Source organism: Vespula vulgaris, chromosome 2 (genome assembly GCF_905475345.1).
Source record: "Vespula vulgaris chromosome 2, iyVesVulg1.1, whole genome shotgun sequence".
In the NCBI taxonomy this organism is placed as follows: domain Eukaryota; kingdom Metazoa; phylum Arthropoda; class Insecta; order Hymenoptera; family Vespidae; genus Vespula; species Vespula vulgaris.
In genome coordinates, this window is record NC_066587.1 from 11,017,896 (window position 1) to 11,039,918 (window position 22,023).

The following is a 22,023-nucleotide window of genomic DNA, read 5'->3' on the forward strand; positions in this document are numbered from 1 at the left end:
TTTGATTAGCGAAAAACGGGCTTTTTATTTGCTTAATCTCTTAATTAGACTATACTCTTTAATATAAGATTACAGCTAAACTATATGTATATAATGAAGAAATGAAATCGTGATATATTTCATGTAGCCCATTATGTATACAAGTAACTTTGTTCAATATAGAAACTTAGTTAAAAAATCTTGGTATACTAAAAACATTGGATCGAGCGATCATCAGTGGATAAAGAGAATGTAGAAGATGATTACACTTATTGAATATATTCATTAATTGTTAATCATCATTATATTATCATTATCCTTATCCAGATTGAAATGTGTAGTATGGGACATCGTCAATACTTTCAATTATCGTTATCGATAAAACGGTCAACGTCAGTCGCATGGATTTTTTGAAAAAACTGTAAATTATGTTATTGAAGTGTGATATTCGTGATTTCGATGAATCTATGCGGGAAGATCTGCCGTTGTTTATTGACATTTCTGATAATTGACAGCAATGACGATGACAGGAACAATTGATTATAAGGTAAATTTATTGTCACGGATCCAGAAGTTCTGGGTCAGGAGTGCCTCTTTGAACAATGAGCTTCATTCTTTCGGTAAACGAATGGATTTTACTTTGCAATGATTTAATTTTTTCTCGATAAATCTGTTGCGTTTAAATTTTGTTAAATATAAGCACGCGTAACACGTCGAACGAGCGAGCGAGAGAGAGAGAGAGAGAGAGAGAGAGAGAGAGAGAGAGAGAGAGAGAGAGAGAGAGAGAGAGAGAGAGAGGGAGGGAGAAGGGAGAAGGGAGAAGAAAATATGATGTAAACGTGTTATCAGATTTTAGGCACAATTTGGTTATTTATGAGGTAAATCAAAAATATGGGAATTAATGAGGGAAGCGGAACGATTGTGATGACGACAAAATGAAAGCCGTAGAAGAGCATATGAGGATCGTGATTGAAAGGATAGTGATAGGCAAAAGGTTTGGCAAACAAAATAACGTAAATAAAACAGCTGGTATATACATAAACGAAACAGAAAATAAATAACTCCAAATTATCATACACCATTATAATTTGTTTGCATATTGATTTGCGTTTAGAGGTCACTTGATTTTTTTTCTGTTTTCTTCTGATCTTTTATTATTTTTACTATTTTAAAAATATTTTTTGCTTGATTTCAAATTTTATATTATATTTAGCAGCGGTAATTCGCCACGTAATTACACGTAAAGCTCTTGCAACGGAAATAACATTTTACCACATAATTCACGTGAATGTGTGTGTACACGAATAAATATGTGCTATGTGTTGCCTGATACGCACGAACACGAAAGCATTTCGTATTGTATTTCGTGATCTTTTTTTCTACCTAGAGTGCTTATAGTGACAGTTATACAAACACACGAACACGCGTGCATATTTGTGAACATAAAACAATTGTTTCAACGCATAGCGATGTACACACGTGATAAAGAAGTACAGTGAATTATTAAAACCAAAAATAACACAAAGCAAACAAAATCAAGTAACTCCCTTTCTAATAATATATATATAAATATATATATAATATATATTACATATATAATATAATATATATATAATATATATTATATTCATAGAGGTAGAAAACTTAAACAGTTAAGATATCTTTTAAAAATAATAAGAGATAATAATAATAATAATCATAATCATAATAATAACATTAATAATAATAATAATAGTAATAATAATAATAATAATAGTGGATACTTATTTGTATCACATAATATATAAAAAGGAGACGTGAACAAGTACAATTGCATTTTGATACCAACCAGAGTCATATAAGCGATGATGTATCACTATGGAAAGTTCTGAAGGCGATCGTAATGATTTTCAGCGATGAAAGGAAATCAAGGTTAAAGGGTAGTATATATCTACGATTAAGTTTTAGGATGGAAAGTAAAGGTGATAGAGCTATTAAAGTGGAAATATACTTTGGATTATAATAACTTCATTTATAATTATTTATAATTAAATTTAATTAGTCTTAATTGTTAGTAATGAAGATTATGATCTTCTTTTAAATTTCCACTTTTGGCATTTTCTATGTGGTTAATAAAAAAGAAAATTTCTTTTTTATTAAAGTAATATTGCATAGTTTGTAGCAATTATGGTTAATTGTTGCTCGATCGACGGTTAGTTGGTAATCACTACGAGTTAAAAAGTTATTGTACGGATATGGAAGAAAACGGTTATATCTGATCCGATATAATAGTGATTTCTACAGTAGAGCGTTGATAAGGGTGAATGCTGTATTTGAGCAGAATGAAACAAGAAGTTTCAGTGATGGTATCGAGAGAATACTAATAATTGCCTACTACTTCAGCGCATTTGTGCGGTAATAAAAAAAAATTGTGATTTGTTAAACGTACCTGCTGTTCTTGAATAGCTTTTTCTCTGTTGTTTGGTAAATATGTTGGGCTTAATACTGTCCTAAGTTGCTGTTCCACTTGAACAACCTTTTGTCGTAATTTTTGTATTTCCTGAAATAAAAAAAAATTGGCGCGTTCGACTAAGAATCTCGCAAACGAATAAAAAGATCCATTATCATTAAGAGGTCATGTGTCTGACCTGTTGATATTGATCAATCTGATCCAAGCAGAGCTCCAAGGATGCAGTCTCTTCTGTTACGGTTTTATAAAGGACGTCTAATTCCGAGAGTAATTCTTCGGCAATTTCGGTTATCTTTTTGTCTCCACCGATTCCAGATCTGAAGTGTACTCGAAGTTTTTCGATGGATATTTTGATTTTAGTTTTTTGTATCGTTATATCGCTCAGCATTTTTTCCCTAATAGCATGCTGATCATGCAAAGGCTTTTTCTTATTTTGTGGCGACTCGAGCGTCTGCCTAGCTTTTTCCATCCAACTTCTAACCTCCTTCATTTTTCTTTCGCATTGCTCCCACTCTTCGCTAGTTTCTTGCAGCAAAGCGTTCTAAAATATAAGGTATTTAATAAATCTACAGAGCCCGACAAACTATCCTATCCTGTTAATATCCTAATCGATATCCTAACGTAAGGGAAAAAGAAAGAAATTCGAAGACTAACTCTTTCCAATAGTTGCCCTTCGACTTGTATTTTAGCTTCCTCTGCCTCGGTAAATTTCTCCGGTAAATCACCAGTGGTTGTTACTTGACGAATATTGTCTAACTCTTTTGCCATGTCGCTTAGATTTTTGTTTACCTGTTTACAGCTTTTTACAGCAGTCTGCAACACGAGATGTGATATACCGATTATCATAGCTAAGAATTCCTACCAATGGATAATAAGAGAGAGAAAAAGAGACAGAGAGAGAGAGAGAGAGAGAGAAAGAGAGAGAGAGAGAGAGAAAGAAAGAGAGAGGGAGAGAGAGAGAGAGAGTGAGAGAGAATGTCTATTTCGGTCCATCGAACGTACCGAATATTCGTGTAGCCTTTGTCTGGCCTGAACGAGGGTACTGAGTTTGAGTGGTTCTGTTAGGAATTGCTTCTTTTCTTCAGTCCAGATCCTGACAGCATCGTAAAGTGTAAGGAACCTTTGCCATGCGTCCAAGGTGTCGCCAACAATTTGTCTCTTTTCATCGAGCCAATTTCGTACTTGTCCCAACTGTTCGCTCAAGTCATTAACTGTTTTTTCGATTAATTCTTTTTCGGCATCGTCTCTCGTATTCTCAATGATCACACGACCATTTCTCGTTAATCGTTCGAGCTTATCCGTGATCGGGCCCAGCTCATTCTGTATTTGTCTGAGACTTTCCCTAAGTGCGATCGGTTCTATAGACCTATCTTGCACTTTTATTTCAGCTTGTCTTACCCAAGCCTGGACCTCGTCTACGTCGGTCAAATAATCCGACCTAGTGGTCCTAGCGCGTTTAAGTTCTCTCTGCTTCTCATCCATTGCCTGTGCGGTTGCCTCAGCACAGAGCTCGAGAGCGGTTAAATGCTGGGAAAGATCACTTGGTACCAGCTGCTGGCTAACTTGGTACCGCGCCTTAGTGTTTCCAGAAAATTTCTTTGCAGTCTCAACGAGATCGTCGAGGTGAGACTTCAATTCTTTCACCTCGTTCTCAGCTGTTTCCTGATCAGCGCCGAACACGTAGAGGTTCGTTGCGCTACTTCGAGCTTCGTTTAAGTCCTTACGTAGTCTTTCGATTTCACTTTCTGTATTCTCGAGTTCCTTTAGATCTTCCTCCGCTTTCTTCGATTTCTCTCGTAATGAACCAACGAGTCTGTAATGAGTATATCAATACGTTTCACGTCTCGAATAATAATTATATCAACCTTGTTATTTTATTGTTCGCGTTTCCCTACATCGATAAATATGAGGAATGATATTGAAAAAGACAAATTTGTCATTGTCGTATTTTCTTCTTGATCGCATTAAAATTAATTGTGTATTATACATATGCGTGACTAATGATTTCTATATATGATATCGATATATAACTTAAAAAGCGAACGAAAAAGGTATAAATGAAAAATGCCTGGAACGATCAGTGGTGGCCTTAGGACGTCAAGTTAGCCGGAACGAGGGACAACAAATTTAGAATCGGAAATGCGTATCGCTACTTCGTCTTCGGCTGGCTTGATTCCCAGAGCCAGAGACGGGCGCAAGAGCTGAGGTAGCTTTGGCTAAAAGTAGATGAACGAACTATGTATGTTGAACCGAAAGATAGATAGATAGAGAGAGAGAGAGAGAGAGAGAGAGAGAGAGAGAGAGAGAAAGAGAGAGAGAGAGAGAAAGAGAGAGAGAGAGAGAGAGAGAGAGAGATAGATAGAGAGAAAGAGTTTTCAGAGCGACTCTAAATGTTCCATCCATTTCCGTGATGCTTATGAAAATCCTTTCGACCAAATTTGTTATGATAAAAATACGTTTCAATATATTTCAATATAAATATCTTATTCTATTTATAATTATTCATTTTTCGAAATAATAAGAATATGAGAGAAAGGAGAAAAGTGCTTATTATTAAGAGTTAATTTTTAATATAAATCATTGCCAATCGTGTTTTTTTTTTATTAACACAGATTCCCCGATTACTAATTTTATTTTTTACAACAATGATGGTGTTTTAAAAATTTGTATAAGATTATATCATATCCTGTACCGGTCGTAAAAATCTATTTTTTGAAAGATGTCGGAAATGCCGTAATGCTTATGCGTGTGTACGTGCTATGACGAAGCGTACGATATAAAAATAGATTAGACCGGCTAAAGAAGTTTCACAAAATGACACAACAGTGGCAGAAACGCAAAGAGCAACATGACGGAATTTAAGTCATATCGTTTTCTTGAATTCGATTTGTATTAGACTTGAAGTCCATATTACGTCATTAATGATCCTTGTTCTTATGATTTATATTTTTTGCAATGCAAATAAATTTTTATGTCATTTTTATCATCTCAAAATGAGAATATATCTTTTCATATATGTTAAAAATAATTTTTTTTATATCGCAATGAAATCATTACCATAGAAATGTTTCTACATGTTATGTATTGAAATTTACTATTCATAATATGTCAAGTATTCGATATTATTTCGTCGATGATTTCATCTCGTTAATATGTTTTGAAATTTCTAAGAAACGATGATGTTAACTTCAGCACGTGAATAAGTATTTATATCGTAATGTAAATATTTACACTAAATCATTTTACATATAATTTCAAACAATCAATGATTCCTTTTATTTTTATTCCCTTAGTAACCGTTTAAAGGACGTATATCCACGTGGCGTTGCACTGGGATCAAATTTCAAAGAAGGGATCCATTGCTTGATTCAATCAGAAGAACATGAACTGTTTTATCGATAACGAGGTATACGTTATTATTGTCAGCAATATAAGTAAATGAAACCAATAATGAAAAAAAAATGAAACAAAAAAGATAAAGAAAAAATAGAGAGTATTTTACCCATGTGACTAATTTATAATAATAATAAAAATAAAAAAAATTAATAATAATAATAATAATAATAATAATAATAATAATAATAATAATAATAATAATAATAATAATAATAATAATAATTCTTACATTTCACAAATTCTTTTGAAGAAAAAAAAAAAGAAAATTTCTAAATGATATATTCGATAAAAGAACGAACGTGTTCGAAAAAATCAACAGCATTGTTTCGATTCATGACGTACAAATATACCGCACTATCACTCCTGTGTCACGATTTGCGTGAATTTGAAGAAAACGACGATGACATTCGTAAAAGAGTAACATATAATCGCGACGGATTATTATTCCTTTTTTATTTTAACCTTTTCTATTATCTTTCATTTATCCCTACCTCTTTCCCACGAAATATATGTTCACAATTTGCAAAATATGATCCACAAGGCATTTCACCCCCACCCTATTCTCCTTATCCTCTCTTTTCTCCTTCTCTAAAATATATATTAATTCTTGGAGAATACTATGGCGCGGCACAATCAAGTCAAACAGCAGCGGTCGCGGTTCGGAACGTTATTAAGGGTACGATGCCATCGTCGAATTTTCGCCGCTCTGCCTTGACGAAGCAAGCTGCGACGCATGCGATCTGGCTTTAAAGGCCAACTTGGCTGGCCAAGAATGAAAACCGAAGACGGGCCACGATGTATGTGTGCCTGTGTCCTAAGAATAATACGAACTAAACAAGAAAAAAAGAGACGATGGAAAATGCAAAAGAGAATAGAGAATTTTCGATGAATCGTTTTATACAAAACGAATATATCGATGACTACTATACATTTATCTATCTATCTATCTATATATATATCTATATATATATATATATATATATATATATATATATATATATATATATATATATATATATAGGGTATAGATATAGATATATTGCTATGTAAAAATAAGATATAAGATGATTTACTCAAAGAGTATGTAATAATATATCACGAAAGAGAATTAACAAATGTTATATCAGTGCATCATCACGAATAATGATTGTCGTACATCTTCATATATCTTGCATTGGAATTTAAAAATCGGACAGCAATGACGTATTTATGTCTCTTGTTGTCGAAGGTACATATATTTTGAGTTTAGTTGATCAATAGTGAATACATTGTGTTGAAGACCGATAAACAAATTAATTATTTTTCTAAGCGATTTTGTATGATTATTTGTCATACTTATTTTACTATTTCGAAAAACATAGTATATTTTGCGTTCGGAAACATATTTGATTGTTTCACTATGTTCGCTTAATGCGTTGTTGTAAGATAGAAGATAACGGTCATCTTCTTAACTCTTCGTGAAAGTAAATTTGTCAAACGTAAATACTGAACGGATTATTTGTTATAATCGCAGCGATTGTAACGCGCGTTTTTATTTTCTTTTACACACCTATATTAAATAAATGAAATATTTAAACTCATTTCTGGAACGAAATATACGACGACTGTAAAAAAGTTGTACAATAAAAAAGCTGAAGCTAAATACACACTCTTCATGCACATGCCAAACTGCTCCTGGACATATTTCGCGATAATATTTTTCAAATTTTCTATAAATTGTAACAATAGAATGGCAAATAATTATTATAAAATAATATTATTTCTTGATTGAAATTATTCCGAACGTACCTTAACCATTTTTCGCTCGAACGATTATTACGAATTGTGCAATTCATGCGTATACCGCTAAAATTGGCAATGATTTTACTTCTTTTGAAGTTCTGCTGCCAGAATAATAGATATAGATATCGACAAGAATCACAACACGTTTAAACATAGTATAGCACGGTAAAATATCACGAACGTTTCTTGGTTAGAGTCACAACCTATCTGGATGTAGATAATGATTTTTATAGAGATTATCTGTGTAAGCACGCATTATTAATATCGAGCGTGATATGAGTATAGTATCAAATAATAAACTATGAAATTTAACGTTTAAATAATTTAATGATTTGGAGTCGAACGAGTCCATGTATGGAGCGTAGCAAAAAAAAAAAAGAACAAAAAATTAGATAAAAGAAAAGAAATGTCATTCTGACTCACGATTCGACGGATTTTTGAAGATTTTTGATGCGCTCCTCGAGCGCGCATGCCGGCGCCTGTGTAAAGGCTGCGAGATATACAAGTACTGGTCCCGCTAATGTTTGTATCTCCTCCGTTGCAGGTCTAAGCTTATCAGCGTCCGTAATCGATTCCTGATTGGAGAATGAAATAAGATTAATTAATAAGATTACGTTTCAATTTTTATAGAGAAATTTTCGGATCCCAATTAATCGTCAATTTTGATATTATCTAAATAGAATTATAATACTTACGTTCAGAGCTTTACTAATATCTTGTAGATGTTGCTTGGATCGAACTACTGTATCGATGAGTTTGCTCTTTTCCTCGATGGCGTTTAGTCGAGTCTCGACATGAGAGTAACGCGTTTCCAATTCTTCCCAATGTCTTGAAAGAGCTTCAAGAGCGTCTCTACGACCTTCTAGACCAGAAACAAGTTCTTTCCATTCGGTAGTTATCTCCGATAATTGATCTTCTATCTTCTTCTTATTTCTAGGATTTGCCAGATGTAGGACTTCTCGGCCACGTTCGTTTAACAAGTCTAACTCGAACTGTTGATTCTGAGAGAAAGAGTAAGAAACGATATCAGGCACGGTGCTTTGCGTTGCCAAGCACGACTAACTGGCGGTTGAATAATAATAACTCTGATCCACCGGTTTGCCTTGTGGATGACATCATTCGCAAACTTGACATCATCGGAGAAAACTTCCGAGTGAAATGTCATTGCACCATTTTGTTTATCAACGAAATTACCCAAACATCACCGACACATTCGATAGTATTCGTCATTAATGACCTCGAGACTCTCTTTATATATGCCATTATCGAATACTTTTGTCAAGATAAATAATTCAGTATTGCTTTTTTAAGTATAATAAATGCTTGACATTGACCGAGATTTTTGCTATACGTTATATGTAATCAACGATTCGTACTACATTCTCTTTTTAGATTAAAACGACTTCTCTCTTTGATTCTAAGAATTACATTTACGTTTTAATACAGTACGGATAAAAAGTGATGTCATCTACAATTTCGAACATAAGAGTTAAATCATTTCATTTACCTGAATATCATTTAATGCGTGTGTAATCTTTTGAATATTAAATTGCAAGCCGGCTAACGTTGTGACAGGTTCATCCGTGAATCTTGTCCTAGCTATGACAGCACGTACACGTTCCAAGGTTTGACTGTAGTCTCTCCAAGTCTCTGCCCCTTGTTCCATACGAGCTCGTTGAGATCTAGCAGTATTTAATGTGTTCTTCAATAGTTGAGTATGTTGTTGTTGTTCAGCGCTTAGTTCCTCTTGTTCAGAACTATTTAAGGATGGCCATATTTTATCTGCTGCTTGTTGAATTTGTTGAGAGACCAGTTCACGAATGGAAGATTCGGTACTAAAGTATATCTGAAAGTACAAAGTAATGATCATTTTAGAAAGTTCATTGACATATCCTTATATATCAAAATAAATTTATATCTTAATAAAGGAATTAGTCGATATCGTTCCATCGATTACTCACTTTGTGTTCCTCCAAATCGCTAAGAATATTTTCAAAATCAAGTCCATCTTTATCACTTTCAAGTCGAATCTTAGCTTCTTTAACCCAATGATGTAATTTTTCGGCTAGCTGGCCATAATTCAACCGCATTTGTAAGTTACTTTCAATATAATTTCCACGTTCCTGCATTTCTCTAGGCAATGAAGTTAATAAAGACATCGCTTCACTCAGCATTTCTTTTAGAGATCCTGGCATGCCTTCCTCGTGTCGTACAGAGTCTTTCAAAGTTCGAATTTTGTCTAAATATTCGTTTATACTATCACAAAGAATTTTGTGCTTATTTATCTCCTCTTCTACGCTTAACGGATCTCTTTCCAAAAGTGGCCTCGACTTAACTTCTTTTTCCTTGCTCTCTATCCAATCTAAAATATCAGCCAATTCCTCGGCTAATCTTCTATGTTCTGCAGCAGCTAGCTCGTGTTGTTCCCTCTGCGTTTCGACGGCTCTTCTAAGACCCTGGAGTTGTTGTTTAAGTGTTTGCAATTGCTCTGTTATAATATTTCTATCAACGGCCGAACCTTCTGCAGCTATTTGTTGTCCCTTGTCTGTAGCACTTGCGAGTGTAGCTTCACATTCTTGTATTTTTAATATAGCATCATCATACCTGTTAAGACGAATATTATTATACATATTATTTATTTATTTGTAATAAGTAAAGGAGAATTGTATTTCATAAATATTCGATATAAAAATACCTTTTGATTTTGTCCTCTGTTGTTTGACCAGATTTTTCAATATCTCGAATTATTTCAGTATATTTAGCAATGAAAGTAGTAATTTCACCAACCAATGCTATAAATTGTTGCCGAAGGAGTAATAGCTGTCTCAATTTTGCAATTTGCGCTTCTAATGCTCTTATAAGATCATCTTGTTGAGCAAGAATACTTTGAAGATCACCGACATTAGCTGATTGTAAACCAGATAATTTTGATTTGTTGCTTTTAAGATCATCTAATATTCTTTCATAAGCTACTAACATTCCTTCAACGTCTTCAATACGTGCACCAATCGGTTTATTCAAATCCTGAAGTTCTTTTTGAATATCTGCCATAAATTGTACTGCTTCGGCAACACGTGCTGCTGCTTCTTCGGCTTCGTCAATTTTTTTCTGCAGATTATTAGCCCGTTCATTTATTACATTAGCTACTCTATCGTGAGCTTCCTTCATACATTTTAATTGTTCACTCAGTTCTTGTTTATCTGCATCACTGATAGTAGGCAAAATAGATTTTCCTTGCTGAGTTATTTTTTCTATATTATCTTCATATTCTTTGGCTTCTTTCTTTAATCGATCGTACTGAAAGAAGGTAATAAAACAAATTAATAAATTGTCATATGAAATAAATTAAGACAAGAAAATAAATAAGAAATAAATGCACAATGTCATAAAAAGAATTAACGTTTCTAATGTAGAAAAAATGATGAATACCTTAGCAAGCTGTTCACGAAGAACATCAACGCTAGACGTTCGTAATTCTAACGAAGTAGCAACTTCCGCTTCATTGATCCATCGCTGACATTTGTCCATTTCATTCTCGAATGATTTGCGTCCTTGAAGAAGATCGTTAAGGGATGCTTGCTTTTCTTTACCTTCTTTCTTCAGTTCTTCATAATCTTTGTTCAGATCATCTAGTAGAGCTTGTAATTTAGCACGGTCTTCTGCATTACATTCTTTCAACATATTGTGTCCTTGTTTTATAATATCATTCAAATTGCCTTCATTGAAAGATGCAATTTCAGATTCTAGACTGCTGTGCTGTGTAATTTCCTGTTCAACTTTCGAGGCTTTAAGTGGAAGGTATCCGCTAAGTTTCTTTAATTCATTGCTCTTATTTTTGATCCATGTACGAGCTCGTGCAAGATCAGTTTCAAATTTACGACATGCATCCACGGTGGCACTTGCAATAGAAATTTCTTCTTGCAAAATATTGCGTAATTCAATATGTTCTCCACGCAAAGCCTTCGTATCATCTTCTAGTTGCTGCTGTTCACTAGTCTCTAATTCATTTTGCATATTTCCAACACGTTTTTCAAGTGTGTCCACTATCATTTGTTTGTTTTCGGCTTCTTTTAATATACCCTAGAATGGCATGTTTAATTTTATATGATTTATATTAAGGATATATTTAATACATTCACCGTCAAGTGTATTTTTGACCGCGTTAGTTAGATTGTATTAAAAATATAATAAGATATCGAATTAAATTATACTATTGAATTGCACAGAAATATATAATGATATGTAATATTTATTTGCTTTTCCTCCATCGATAACGTCCGCGGATATGGGAAATATAAATATTATAAATGAAAAGCTTAGTGACTGTCAGCAGTGAATGTATTAAGAAACAATATAAAAATCGTTAAAATTAAACTTAACTATATTGTATTACAAATAACTGAACTAATTTAATAAAAATTATTGTTAATTACCTTGAGAACAAGCAATCTTTCTTCTGCTTGTTTACTCTCGTATCCAAGTGGCTCGGTTAGTCTAGCGTGTTCTTTTTTCTGTTCAATCCAATTTCGGTTCTCCTCGATTTCTTGACGAGTTGCTTCGATACCTTGAGCTGTCATATCTAGAACTTGCGTTTTCCTTTGCAATTTTTTACTTATGTCTGTGTATCGTCTTTCTACAAACTTGATCTGTTCCTCGATTTGTTGCGAGTCTAAATTACTAACAGAATCCATAACTTGATCTCCCAATTTTTTAACTTCGTCCATTCTGTCTCCACCTTGGGATTCAAATTCACCGATGATTTCTTTTATATTTGAAATCTTTTGACCGATCGTAAAACCACAACCCTTTTCAATACCATCAGCTTTCTTTGAGAGGGTATCAAACCATGTTTGGATATCTTGCACTTGATTTCTATACTTTTGTATCAGATCTTGTGATGCCTGTTTACCTGCAATGGCATCAGTTAATTCTGCTTCTAATTTATTTAGTCCATCTTCAACTTCCTGTATTTCCGGATGTGATGCTAATTCTGTTATAGCACGAGTACGACGTTCATTAACATTTACTAACAGTTCGTTCATTGTTTGTAATTCAGCCTGTGCTGCCTCAGCACGTAATTTTGCTGGTCTGGATTTCCACTCTGCGCAAAGTGCTCGTTGTTGATTTATCCACATACATAATGCATTTTTCTGCCTAGTTTGTTCTTCGAGATCACTTACTACTTTTGTCACATTTGTCAAGTGGGTTTGCATTTGATCGATAAGATCTTCCAATCTCGTTCGAATTTCAACCTCTCTAGGTGCAATTTGAACCGGTGGTGCATCTAAAGGACTGCCAGGTCTAGAAATGCAAGCTGCTGCTGCTTCACAAGCTTCGACTGCCAATGCGAGACGCGTTTTCTCAGCTTGTAACTTATTATGTAATATTCGTGCGTTTTCTAGACTTTCTTCTGCTTCGGCAAGAGTATCTACAGGAGCTTCTAATTCACGAGCTATTTCAGGTTGATAGGAATCTAGATTCTTTGCAATACTTTCCAATGTATTTTCATACTCTTGGAATTTCGTTAAAGAGTCTGCTAATCTACCTTTTATTTGTAAAGCAGTATTTAGCAAAGAATTGTAACTATCTTGAACATTTTGTAATTGTGTTTCTATGGTAGTCTTGATTTCTTTATTTACTATTACGTATTGATTAATTTGTCCTTGACCTTTAGCTTTTAAATCATCAAGTACCGTTTGATATTTTTGTATTTCCATTAATAATGATTCGTGTTGTTTCATCTGAGCCATTGTTTGTTCTTTACTAGTTATATAGAGTGAGTTATGAGCCATCAATTGGAAAGATATTTGCAACAGCCATTTTTCTGTGTCCTGTAATGCCGCATGATATGCATTGTATTCTTTCATTTCATCTTCTATCGATTTCTTTCTCTTGTTGACACGATCACCTAAAATTTGCCACTTCGTCAAAAGTTCTTTCGAACGTTCTAACGTTACGTTATTTTGTGCCCAGTTTGACAATTCGCCAGCTTCTTCCATTAAATTATCCAGGTCGGTCTTTTTACTATGAACCGTTTCTTGTATGTGTTTATACCGTTCAAGTAAAGTTTTCATTTCACCAAATTCTCCTTTCGTATTTGGTAGATCTTCCGTTGATTCGTAAGTTTCATCTAACCATTTCTTAAATTTATTATATGTTTCTGCATGATCCTCCCATCGGCTAAGGATTGATTTCACTCGAGCTTGATTCGTATTTAGATCCATAGTCAACTGTTCCCAGTTTGATCGTAGATCAGCCATATCGGTTCTTAATTGATCCTGTTGTTCTGGTAATGCTGTATTAATGGCCTTCACGAAAGCATTTTGTAACGTCGATAATAATTGTTGACCCTCGGTGATTTGTGATGCTGCAACCTTAAGGATTCCTAGTTTATCTTTAGCCCATGCTTCATCACCAGTTCCAACACAATCTTTCACAGATTTCTGTACGGAGCATAACCAATCTTCCATTTCTTTTTTAGCTTTCAAAAATTCGGTATGATCCGATAGATTCTTTTCAACTTTGGAAACCAAACTTTGTGCATCGGTGAGTAACGATGTATACGCCGATTGCAATTGTACCGTTTTATCACGAGCTAAGCTCCAAGTACTCATTTCCAATAAAGCTTCGCACTTGTCATTTAGATCTTCGAGAATAGGTTTTTGTTTAATAGCTTCATCGACTAATTGTTTGCATCGTGCTAAATCCGATTGCGCTTTATTTTCTTTCGATTGTTCATCGATTACTTTCTTCTGGAAACAATCAATCCATGCTTTCATGTTATCCAACGCAGCTGTAAATTGAGACCATGTCGATATACAATTATTAAGAGTTTCATGCGAATCATGGCACTGAGATTGTAGTAACGACCAATCATTTTGCAATTGTTTTACGTCTTGCTTGATGGAATCCTGACCTTCTGTACCAGTAGTCGAGATTACAGCATCCCTTAGTTCAATTACTTTTGAGATTAGCTTATCTCCCTTTGGTAGAGAGGAAATAATTTGACTGACCTTGTTTTCACGTTCCAATACTTGTCCTTTATCTCCATGAGTATCGCTATGTTGTTGAAGTTCGAGTTTTGTTTGACGTACCCAATCAGCAGCTTCGTTATATGCTTGCTGAAATTTCTCATGATCCTTTATTTGATTTTCCAATTTACCTATTTTATCGGCAATAGATTGCTTAACTGTTTCATACTTTGTAATAGTTGCTTCATAAGGACTTCTCTGTATGGTCGAATCTTCAGCAAGACGCGTTTTAAGTCGATTAACGGAATCACTATGACCTATTATGTCTCTTAAAATCGTTTTAAACTTTTCTAAAAGAGCTCGCTTTTCACTGAGATCATTTCTATAAATTTCTTCGGCTTGAACCTTTCCTTCAACTTCTTCAATCCAATCTGTGATCAATCTATGAATTTTGTTCAACTCTTCAAGTACACTTGCTCGCGCCGATAGTCTTTGTCTAGCAATTTCAACGTCGGCTAACAATTTATCGAATTCTGCTTTGAGATTTTCAGTATCTTCTTGAATTTTTACGGCACCGTTCTGTTCAGTATTCATTATAACTTTTTCCTTTAATTCAAGAGCATAACGTAATTTATTTTGACCTTGTTCTAAAGTTTGCCGTATGGTTTTACACGTGTGCAATTTATTATTAACTTCCTGCAAAGTACTAGGGATCTCCATACATTCTCCTAATTTGTTTCGAGTACGTTCAATCCAATCTTCACACTCTTGATGCAACGTATTGTGTTGTTGATGTTCCTGATAATGTAATTCCAAACGTCGCATAATTTCTTTGGCAAGCGATAAGAGAGCATTGTATTTCGTTGTCAATTGAGTAACTGCATTTGAAATTCGTGTGTCGGCACAGGTTTCGACCAACATTTGTGCTTTCATATTCAAACGATCGAGTTCCTTTTGCCAATCAAATAAAGTTTGCAAATGAACTTGAAATTGTTCAAGTACGTTTTTCTTTTCTTCAAGACTGTCCTGTAACTTATTGAAAGATTGTACTAATTGTTCAGTTTGAGTTAACCATTCTGCAGCTTCAAAAAATTGTTCTTCATACTGAGTCCATTTTACTATAGCCTCTTCTAGTAATGATTTCGTAGTACCCAATGAGTCCACGTAATTGTCGTATTCGTCCTGTAGCAAAGCTACTTCTTCTTCGATGATTTCTTTATCCTCAGCATCAGCGATTTGACAGGCAGCATTACCACGTTCCAAAGCTTTCTCAAGTTTTTTCTGTCCTTCTGAAAGTTCACACTGCAATACCTTCAGTTGAGTAATTTTGCTGGCTAGAGATTCTTTGTCACCTGTAGGTTCCGAGCATTTGCCTAATCTTTCTTTTGCAACACGTATCCATTGTAAGAATTCGTTACCACTATCAATAAATGCTTGATGTTGTTCAACGGTTTCTTTCTGTTTTGCATAAAGTTCTTGGGCATGCTTACTTAAAGTTTTATATTTAATAGATATCTCTGTTGCTGGCGTAGCTTGTCGAAGATCTTCCGCTTTCGTTGCTACTGATTGTATCATCGGTTCGAAGGCTACGATGTCCTGTACGATACTATTTGTCTGTCGTAAATTTGCTTTTCTCTCGCCAATCGCTAAAGAACTCAGACCAGCTGAACCTTTTTTAGCTTTGGAAACTTTTTGTTCCCAAACTTGTTGCAATTTCGCTTCACGATCGTTGATCCATTGCTGCAATTGTGAGTAAGAAGAACTGTAGTCAGCCCATTGTAAAAGACTAGTTTCTAAGTGTACTTTTGTCGTTGATATTTTCTTAACTAAACGTTCCCAATCATTTTGTATATCTTTCAATTGCGAGCTAATTTCTTCTCGACCATCAGACCGTGTGTTTCTCATCACCTTTTCCCCACAATTTATTGTCAAGTGAACTAAATTCTGTCCTTCTTCTCGTTTCCTTAACAATTCTTGTATTTTGTCTAATCTATTTTGCAATTCATTGCGACTACTGGTCGATGCTGCTTCTGTTCCTTGTCTTATAATCTGCTTTGCGTTTTCAATCCAAGCACGTGCCTTTCCGAGATAAGCTTCGTACTCTTCGTGCTGAGCTAAATTGGTCTCTACTTTATTTAGCACGTCTTTAGCAAGATTTACTTGCACTTGATACCGTGAATTTAAATGACGAAGTTGATTATTAACGTAAGTATCCAAATGAGAAGAAAGCAAACCAGAAGCTGTTTTGTTAAACTTGTCGATTTGTTCTTGACCTTTCATCAAATTGTTTAATATTTCCTTGACTTCTTGAACTTGCTTTTGTTTCTCTTTAACATTAGGTAACAAAGCATTTTTTTGCGCTTTGATAAGAATGTCAAATTGTTGCAACCAATCGCTAAGTCTTTCATATTCATCTTTGTAATCGCGCCATTGACTGATAGTAGATTCTAATTGATCCTTTTGCTGTTTGATTTCTGCACACATAAATATATTTTAATTATTACAATATCTATCAAATGTATTATATAAGAAAATAAGAAAAATATAATCTTACCTTTAAATAATCCCTCGAAGCTTTCAGTGAGAGCACGGATTTCGTTTTTAATAACTTCTTGACCTTGAACATTGGTACTAACACACACTACTTTTCCAGTATGTTGTAAATGTTCTACCAAGAGTTCACCTTGAGCTTTCTTATTTAAGAGACTTTCCAAAGGTGCTACAGCATTTTCTATAGCTAATTTATCACTTAGTGATCTCTGTTTCATCGCTGGTATCTTCTCACGCGCTCGATTGAGCCAACTAATCAAATTGTCGTGAGCTTCTTTATAAAGTCGATGATCCTTGTATTGTTCTTCTCGTTCTGCCAATAGCGACTTGATTTTTTCAAAAAGCATGTCAAATCGACTCAATATATCTTGTGCATGAGAAGCAGCTAAGCCCTGTTGTCCACTCGCAATCATTTCAGCAACTTCAGCTTTCAAACTCTCAACTTCTATGTTCTCGCATCTAATTTTTTCTTCTAAAGCTTTTATACGTTCCAATTGACTTCTCTTTTCTGTCATTGTTGCTTGGAATTGAGACATTTCTTCTAACGATGTTTGCATATATTCGTTAGTTTTATTAATCGATTGAATTTGTTCGAGTAAACCAGCCCACTTGTTGATGGAATCATCCAAATTCGTTTTCGTCTCAAGCATTTTCGATGCTACAGCACTCCATTGTTCTTGAAGATGCGCCAATGCTTCATTTATCGCTTGATGTCCACTTGGTGCTGTATTTGCCAATACAGCTTGAGCTAATTCGACGATATTTTGAACTTTAGCAAATCCATCTTCTTTATACAGCAATATATCTTGCATAGTTTCCATTTTATTTTCTAAATCTTTTTGCGAAGATGCACTTAAGTCCGAACAATAAGCTAATTTGTTCTTTATATCGTTCAACCATCTGCTACACTCGGACAATTGATTATCAAATTCTTGATGGACAGCAACAAACTGATGCCATCGATTGTTTAAATCTTTAACCTTGCTTGATATTTGTTGATATTTAATACTCAATTCTGATATGTGTGATGTTCGCGAAGATACATTTTTATGTAATTGCTGCGCTCTTTCTGTAACCGCATCAATTTCGAGTTCTTTGGCACGTACTTCTCCTTGAAGTGAACGTAATTTCTCCAATTGATCTTTCTTTTCTGCTAAAGTCGATTTCAGATCTACAGCATGAAGTTTTGTATCTGTATCCTTGATCCAAACTAGACATCGTTCTTTTAAATTCTCAAATTCGTTCCATTGTTGCAGTTTATTTTCCAATGCTTCGATAGTCGATTTAACGGCAGATATTAAACCTTCCCATTCTTGTTGAGACGAATCAATCTGTGATCGTATATTAACTTGACCCGTTTCTAATGTACCAGGTATCACTTTTTCTCCAAGAATGCGAATTTGTTGAACCCTTGGTTCCTCTTCTGGAAGCGTATGTAAAAGATTTTGTAAACGATCTAAATTCGTATGTAAAGATACTCGTTCTAATTCAGTGTCACCCCAAAGATTAACAGCGTTATGAGTTGCATCCAGCCATTCGTGTGTATCTAATACAGCCTTACTATATTGTTGATGATCGCTAACGATTCCTTCATATCTTTCAACAAAAGCTGCGGCACGTTTCAGTACTTCAGCATGTCTACGTTTTAATTTGTTTATTATGGAATCAATTTTGTCTGTACGCTCTGGAAGATTATCTGCTTTATCCGAAAGGTCCAGCAAATCCTGCTGATGCACTTGAACATCGTGCAAGAAAGTACGATAAACTTGCAACTGTCCTCGTTTTTCATCCAAGGTAGTTTTTAATTCAATATCTTCTTTCAGTTGGGATTCCGCATCTTTTAACCAATTTTCAAAAGCTTCACTACACTCGTCGAAACCTGACCATTTTGCGATTCTAGCTTGTAAGTCACGTTCCGTTGAAGCAATATCATCGTACAATCCTTCTAAAACTTGTTGAAGGTCCGACAACTGTTGACGAATGATCTCTCTACCTTCTACGCCAGTCGTAGGATATAAACGTTCACCAGTTTCAATCGTACTGTTCAGTAAGGAGATTGCTGACGATTGCCGTCCTAAAAGTTCTTTTAAAGTATCAGCTTTTGAGATTAACTCTTGACGCGTGCCACACAAATTATCTGCGACTGATTGATAGCGGCCCCTTGCAGTAGCTAGCCACTCAGAACATTGTTTATAACGTTCTAGATATGCAGCATGATCTGCAGTAGCTTGTTCGCATTTCTTCACGAGTTCCTATATTCGACAAAATTGTGTTAATTTGATTTCATTATTGAAAAGTTAAATGTATGTTTAAAAAAATTTGTTGGAAAGTTTACCTTAGCAGTTGCTTGTATTGATTGAAATCGAGAAGTGATCTGTTGAACGCTAGAAGAAAATCTAGTCTCGCCACTAATCTGGATCAAGTCCGAAGAATCATATCTCATTTTATCGAAGTCGGCCTCATTTTGTCTGAGATTCGCAATTAACGACTGTAGCAAACAAATGAAGTATTTAAATTAATTAATTTCTTGCAGAAGAATTAATCATAGTTAACGAAATGATCATATCTTAAATATATTTACAAAAGTAGAATAATTAATATCGATTGATACCAACGTTGATGTGTTATATAAATGATACATCATCATATGTACGAGCGGTTAGTTATATTTTTATCATATTATACTAAAAAGTATCAAGGAAGCATTACTTCGAATATCGGACAATATTTAATAGAGCAAACTATGCATTATGAATTAGTTCGAGCATTATGACAATTAAAAAAATATATATATAAATACACATGTATTTTATATACATAAAGAAGTATATTTTTAAATAGCTATTCGTTGATTTTTTTTTTTAATTATTATTTACTGTAATAGGAAAAGATAGCAAGAAAGAGTGATAAAAAACGATTTTTTTTAGAAGCCTGCACCATTCACATTTTGCAGCCTGCAAGGCATTGCTTGTAGAGAATTCACTCTTACTTGTTCCAGGTGGTCACCAAGCGCCACCAATTCAGTTACATCGGTATTCCGTGATTCTGCAACCTTTTGTAGTTCCTAAGAAATTCCATTACATACAAATTTTGAATTAAACAAAATAAAAAGAAATTTGTCCAATTACGAATGTTGACGCGATTCCTAAGTTTTAATTAACGCAGCAAGTTAGGATACATTTTCTAACGATAGCTTACTTGATATTTTTCCAATTGCTCCTGTTTTTCTTCAATCGTGTTCTTTAGTGAATAATTCTTCAAGGATGTTTCTGCATCGGCCAACCAAATAATGAGTTGTTCCAATAAATTTTCATATTCGCTCCATTGTTGTATTCTTTCTTCTATGCAACGAATCACATCGCTAACTGCATTCGCAAAGTTCTTACTTTCAAATCTAACGAATGAAATAGAAAGGATTATTAACGTTTCTTAACGAATGTTTATTCATGTTTATTTAGTTTAATTACCTTAAGTTTGCAACGTCTCTTTTCATGCATTCATAATATACTTTGGGGGATAAACTGCTCGCACTTTGTGAGACATGCTCGGCCAAAACGTTTAATTTCAATTCACCTTCATTCTGCTTATCCTGTATTTCGAGAACCTTGGCCAATCTATTTTGGAGAGTAGTTTTATTAGCTGTATAGTCGCTGTAACTGGTTAATTGTTCCCACTGTTGTTTCTGATAATCCTGATATGCACGTTGAAGATCTTGAAATTGTTGGAATATATCAAGGAACTCCTCTAAACTGGCAATCGCTTTTTGCGATCTATCTACTAATTTCTCGTATCTGTCGGAAACCGAAGTTACTTTATCTTGAATATCTGATGGTGCTTGTGCAACTTGAATCAAAGCATTGGCTTTTTCGGAAATTCCTTCTATAATCCGTTTATGAGCAAGAATTTCTTGATGTAATGTCTAAAATTTCATCAAAAATATTGATTTCATTAAATAAAGCTTTTCGCTTCTTATTAGAATTTCATTAATACACGAATACTTACTTTGTTCTTCAATAACTTCGATCTAATCTCTTGTAAAGAGGGCCACATTACTGGTGGATCTTGTTTTATAGCTCTTTCCATAGCATTCAACCAAAGAAGCGTTTGTTGCAAAGTTTCTTGATAGGTAGACCATTGTAAAGATTGAGCATCTTGCTTCTTTTGTTGTTCAACAATACCTTCTGCAAGACTATCCCATCGTTCTCGTACACATCTTATTTCATGTCGAATAATTTCTCGACCTTGAGCCGATGTATCTGGTAAGATTCTTTCTCCAGCTGCTGCTAATCCGGATAAACGATGTTCGGCTTGTTCTTTTTCCGCTAATAACGTTTGTAAGCATAAAGCTTTCGCTTCAAGATTTCCACCTATATCTTCTCTCTTCAAAGTAGCCAAACTTTGTTCTAATGGTGTAAGCCATGCATCGATAGATTTCAATTTATCTTGGTAAGTCTGATGATCATCGACGATACTTTGACAACGATTGATTACTTCTTTACTAAATGTATGAAGTAATTGATATCTGAAATAAATTTTTGCTTATTAAAGAGTATAAACATATAAGTATAATATATTTTTAAAGGTATCGTGTTTTCTATTACCTGTAGCTAATCTGAGAGATTAAGATTTTAATACGTTCGAGACCACTGGAATGCAATAAATTATGAGATATATCAACGAATGCATCGATCTCTTGTTCTTGTTTTAAAATAATGTCTCGTTTCTCTTTGAAAGCTTGAAGTCGAGCTTCTTTGTCACTCAAAGTTGGTTGAAGTTGTTGATCTCTGAAGGTAGCCTCCATTGAAGAGAACCATCGTGCATGAGCTTCCAACTGATCTTCGAAATCCTGCCATTTTCTTAAAGCAACTTTTTGCTTTTCTTCAACAGATTCTGTAA

At 34.4% G+C, this 22,023-nt stretch overlaps 1 protein-coding gene across 1 annotated transcript in view; it reads right to left on the bottom strand.

Annotated features, from left to right (window-relative positions):
- The window catches only part of LOC127072668 (muscle-specific protein 300 kDa), a 40,909-nt gene continuing 18,886 nt past the window's right edge, over positions 1–22,023 (bottom strand). Inside the window, exons 15-33 of the mRNA XM_051013253.1 lie at positions 21,729–22,017; positions 21,130–21,649; positions 20,595–21,046; positions 20,326–20,521; positions 20,117–20,191; positions 19,463–19,615; positions 17,132–19,379; positions 12,040–17,051; positions 11,036–11,686; positions 10,302–10,903; positions 9,568–10,210; positions 9,114–9,452; positions 8,302–8,607; positions 8,030–8,181; positions 3,431–4,241; positions 3,083–3,241; positions 2,607–2,969; positions 2,408–2,518; positions 1–649 (exon numbers count right to left, since the gene is read on the bottom strand). Of these exons, the coding sequence (XP_050869210.1) occupies positions 539–649; positions 2,408–2,518; positions 2,607–2,969; positions 3,083–3,241; positions 3,431–4,241; positions 8,030–8,181; positions 8,302–8,607; positions 9,114–9,452; positions 9,568–10,210; positions 10,302–10,903; positions 11,036–11,686; positions 12,040–17,051; positions 17,132–19,379; positions 19,463–19,615; positions 20,117–20,191; positions 20,326–20,521; positions 20,595–21,046; positions 21,130–21,649; positions 21,729–22,017 (13,193 nt within the window). The 3' untranslated portion in view covers positions 1–538. The remainder of the gene's footprint in view (positions 650–2,407; positions 2,519–2,606; positions 2,970–3,082; positions 3,242–3,430; positions 4,242–8,029; positions 8,182–8,301; positions 8,608–9,113; positions 9,453–9,567; positions 10,211–10,301; positions 10,904–11,035; positions 11,687–12,039; positions 17,052–17,131; positions 19,380–19,462; positions 19,616–20,116; positions 20,192–20,325; positions 20,522–20,594; positions 21,047–21,129; positions 21,650–21,728; positions 22,018–22,023) is intronic.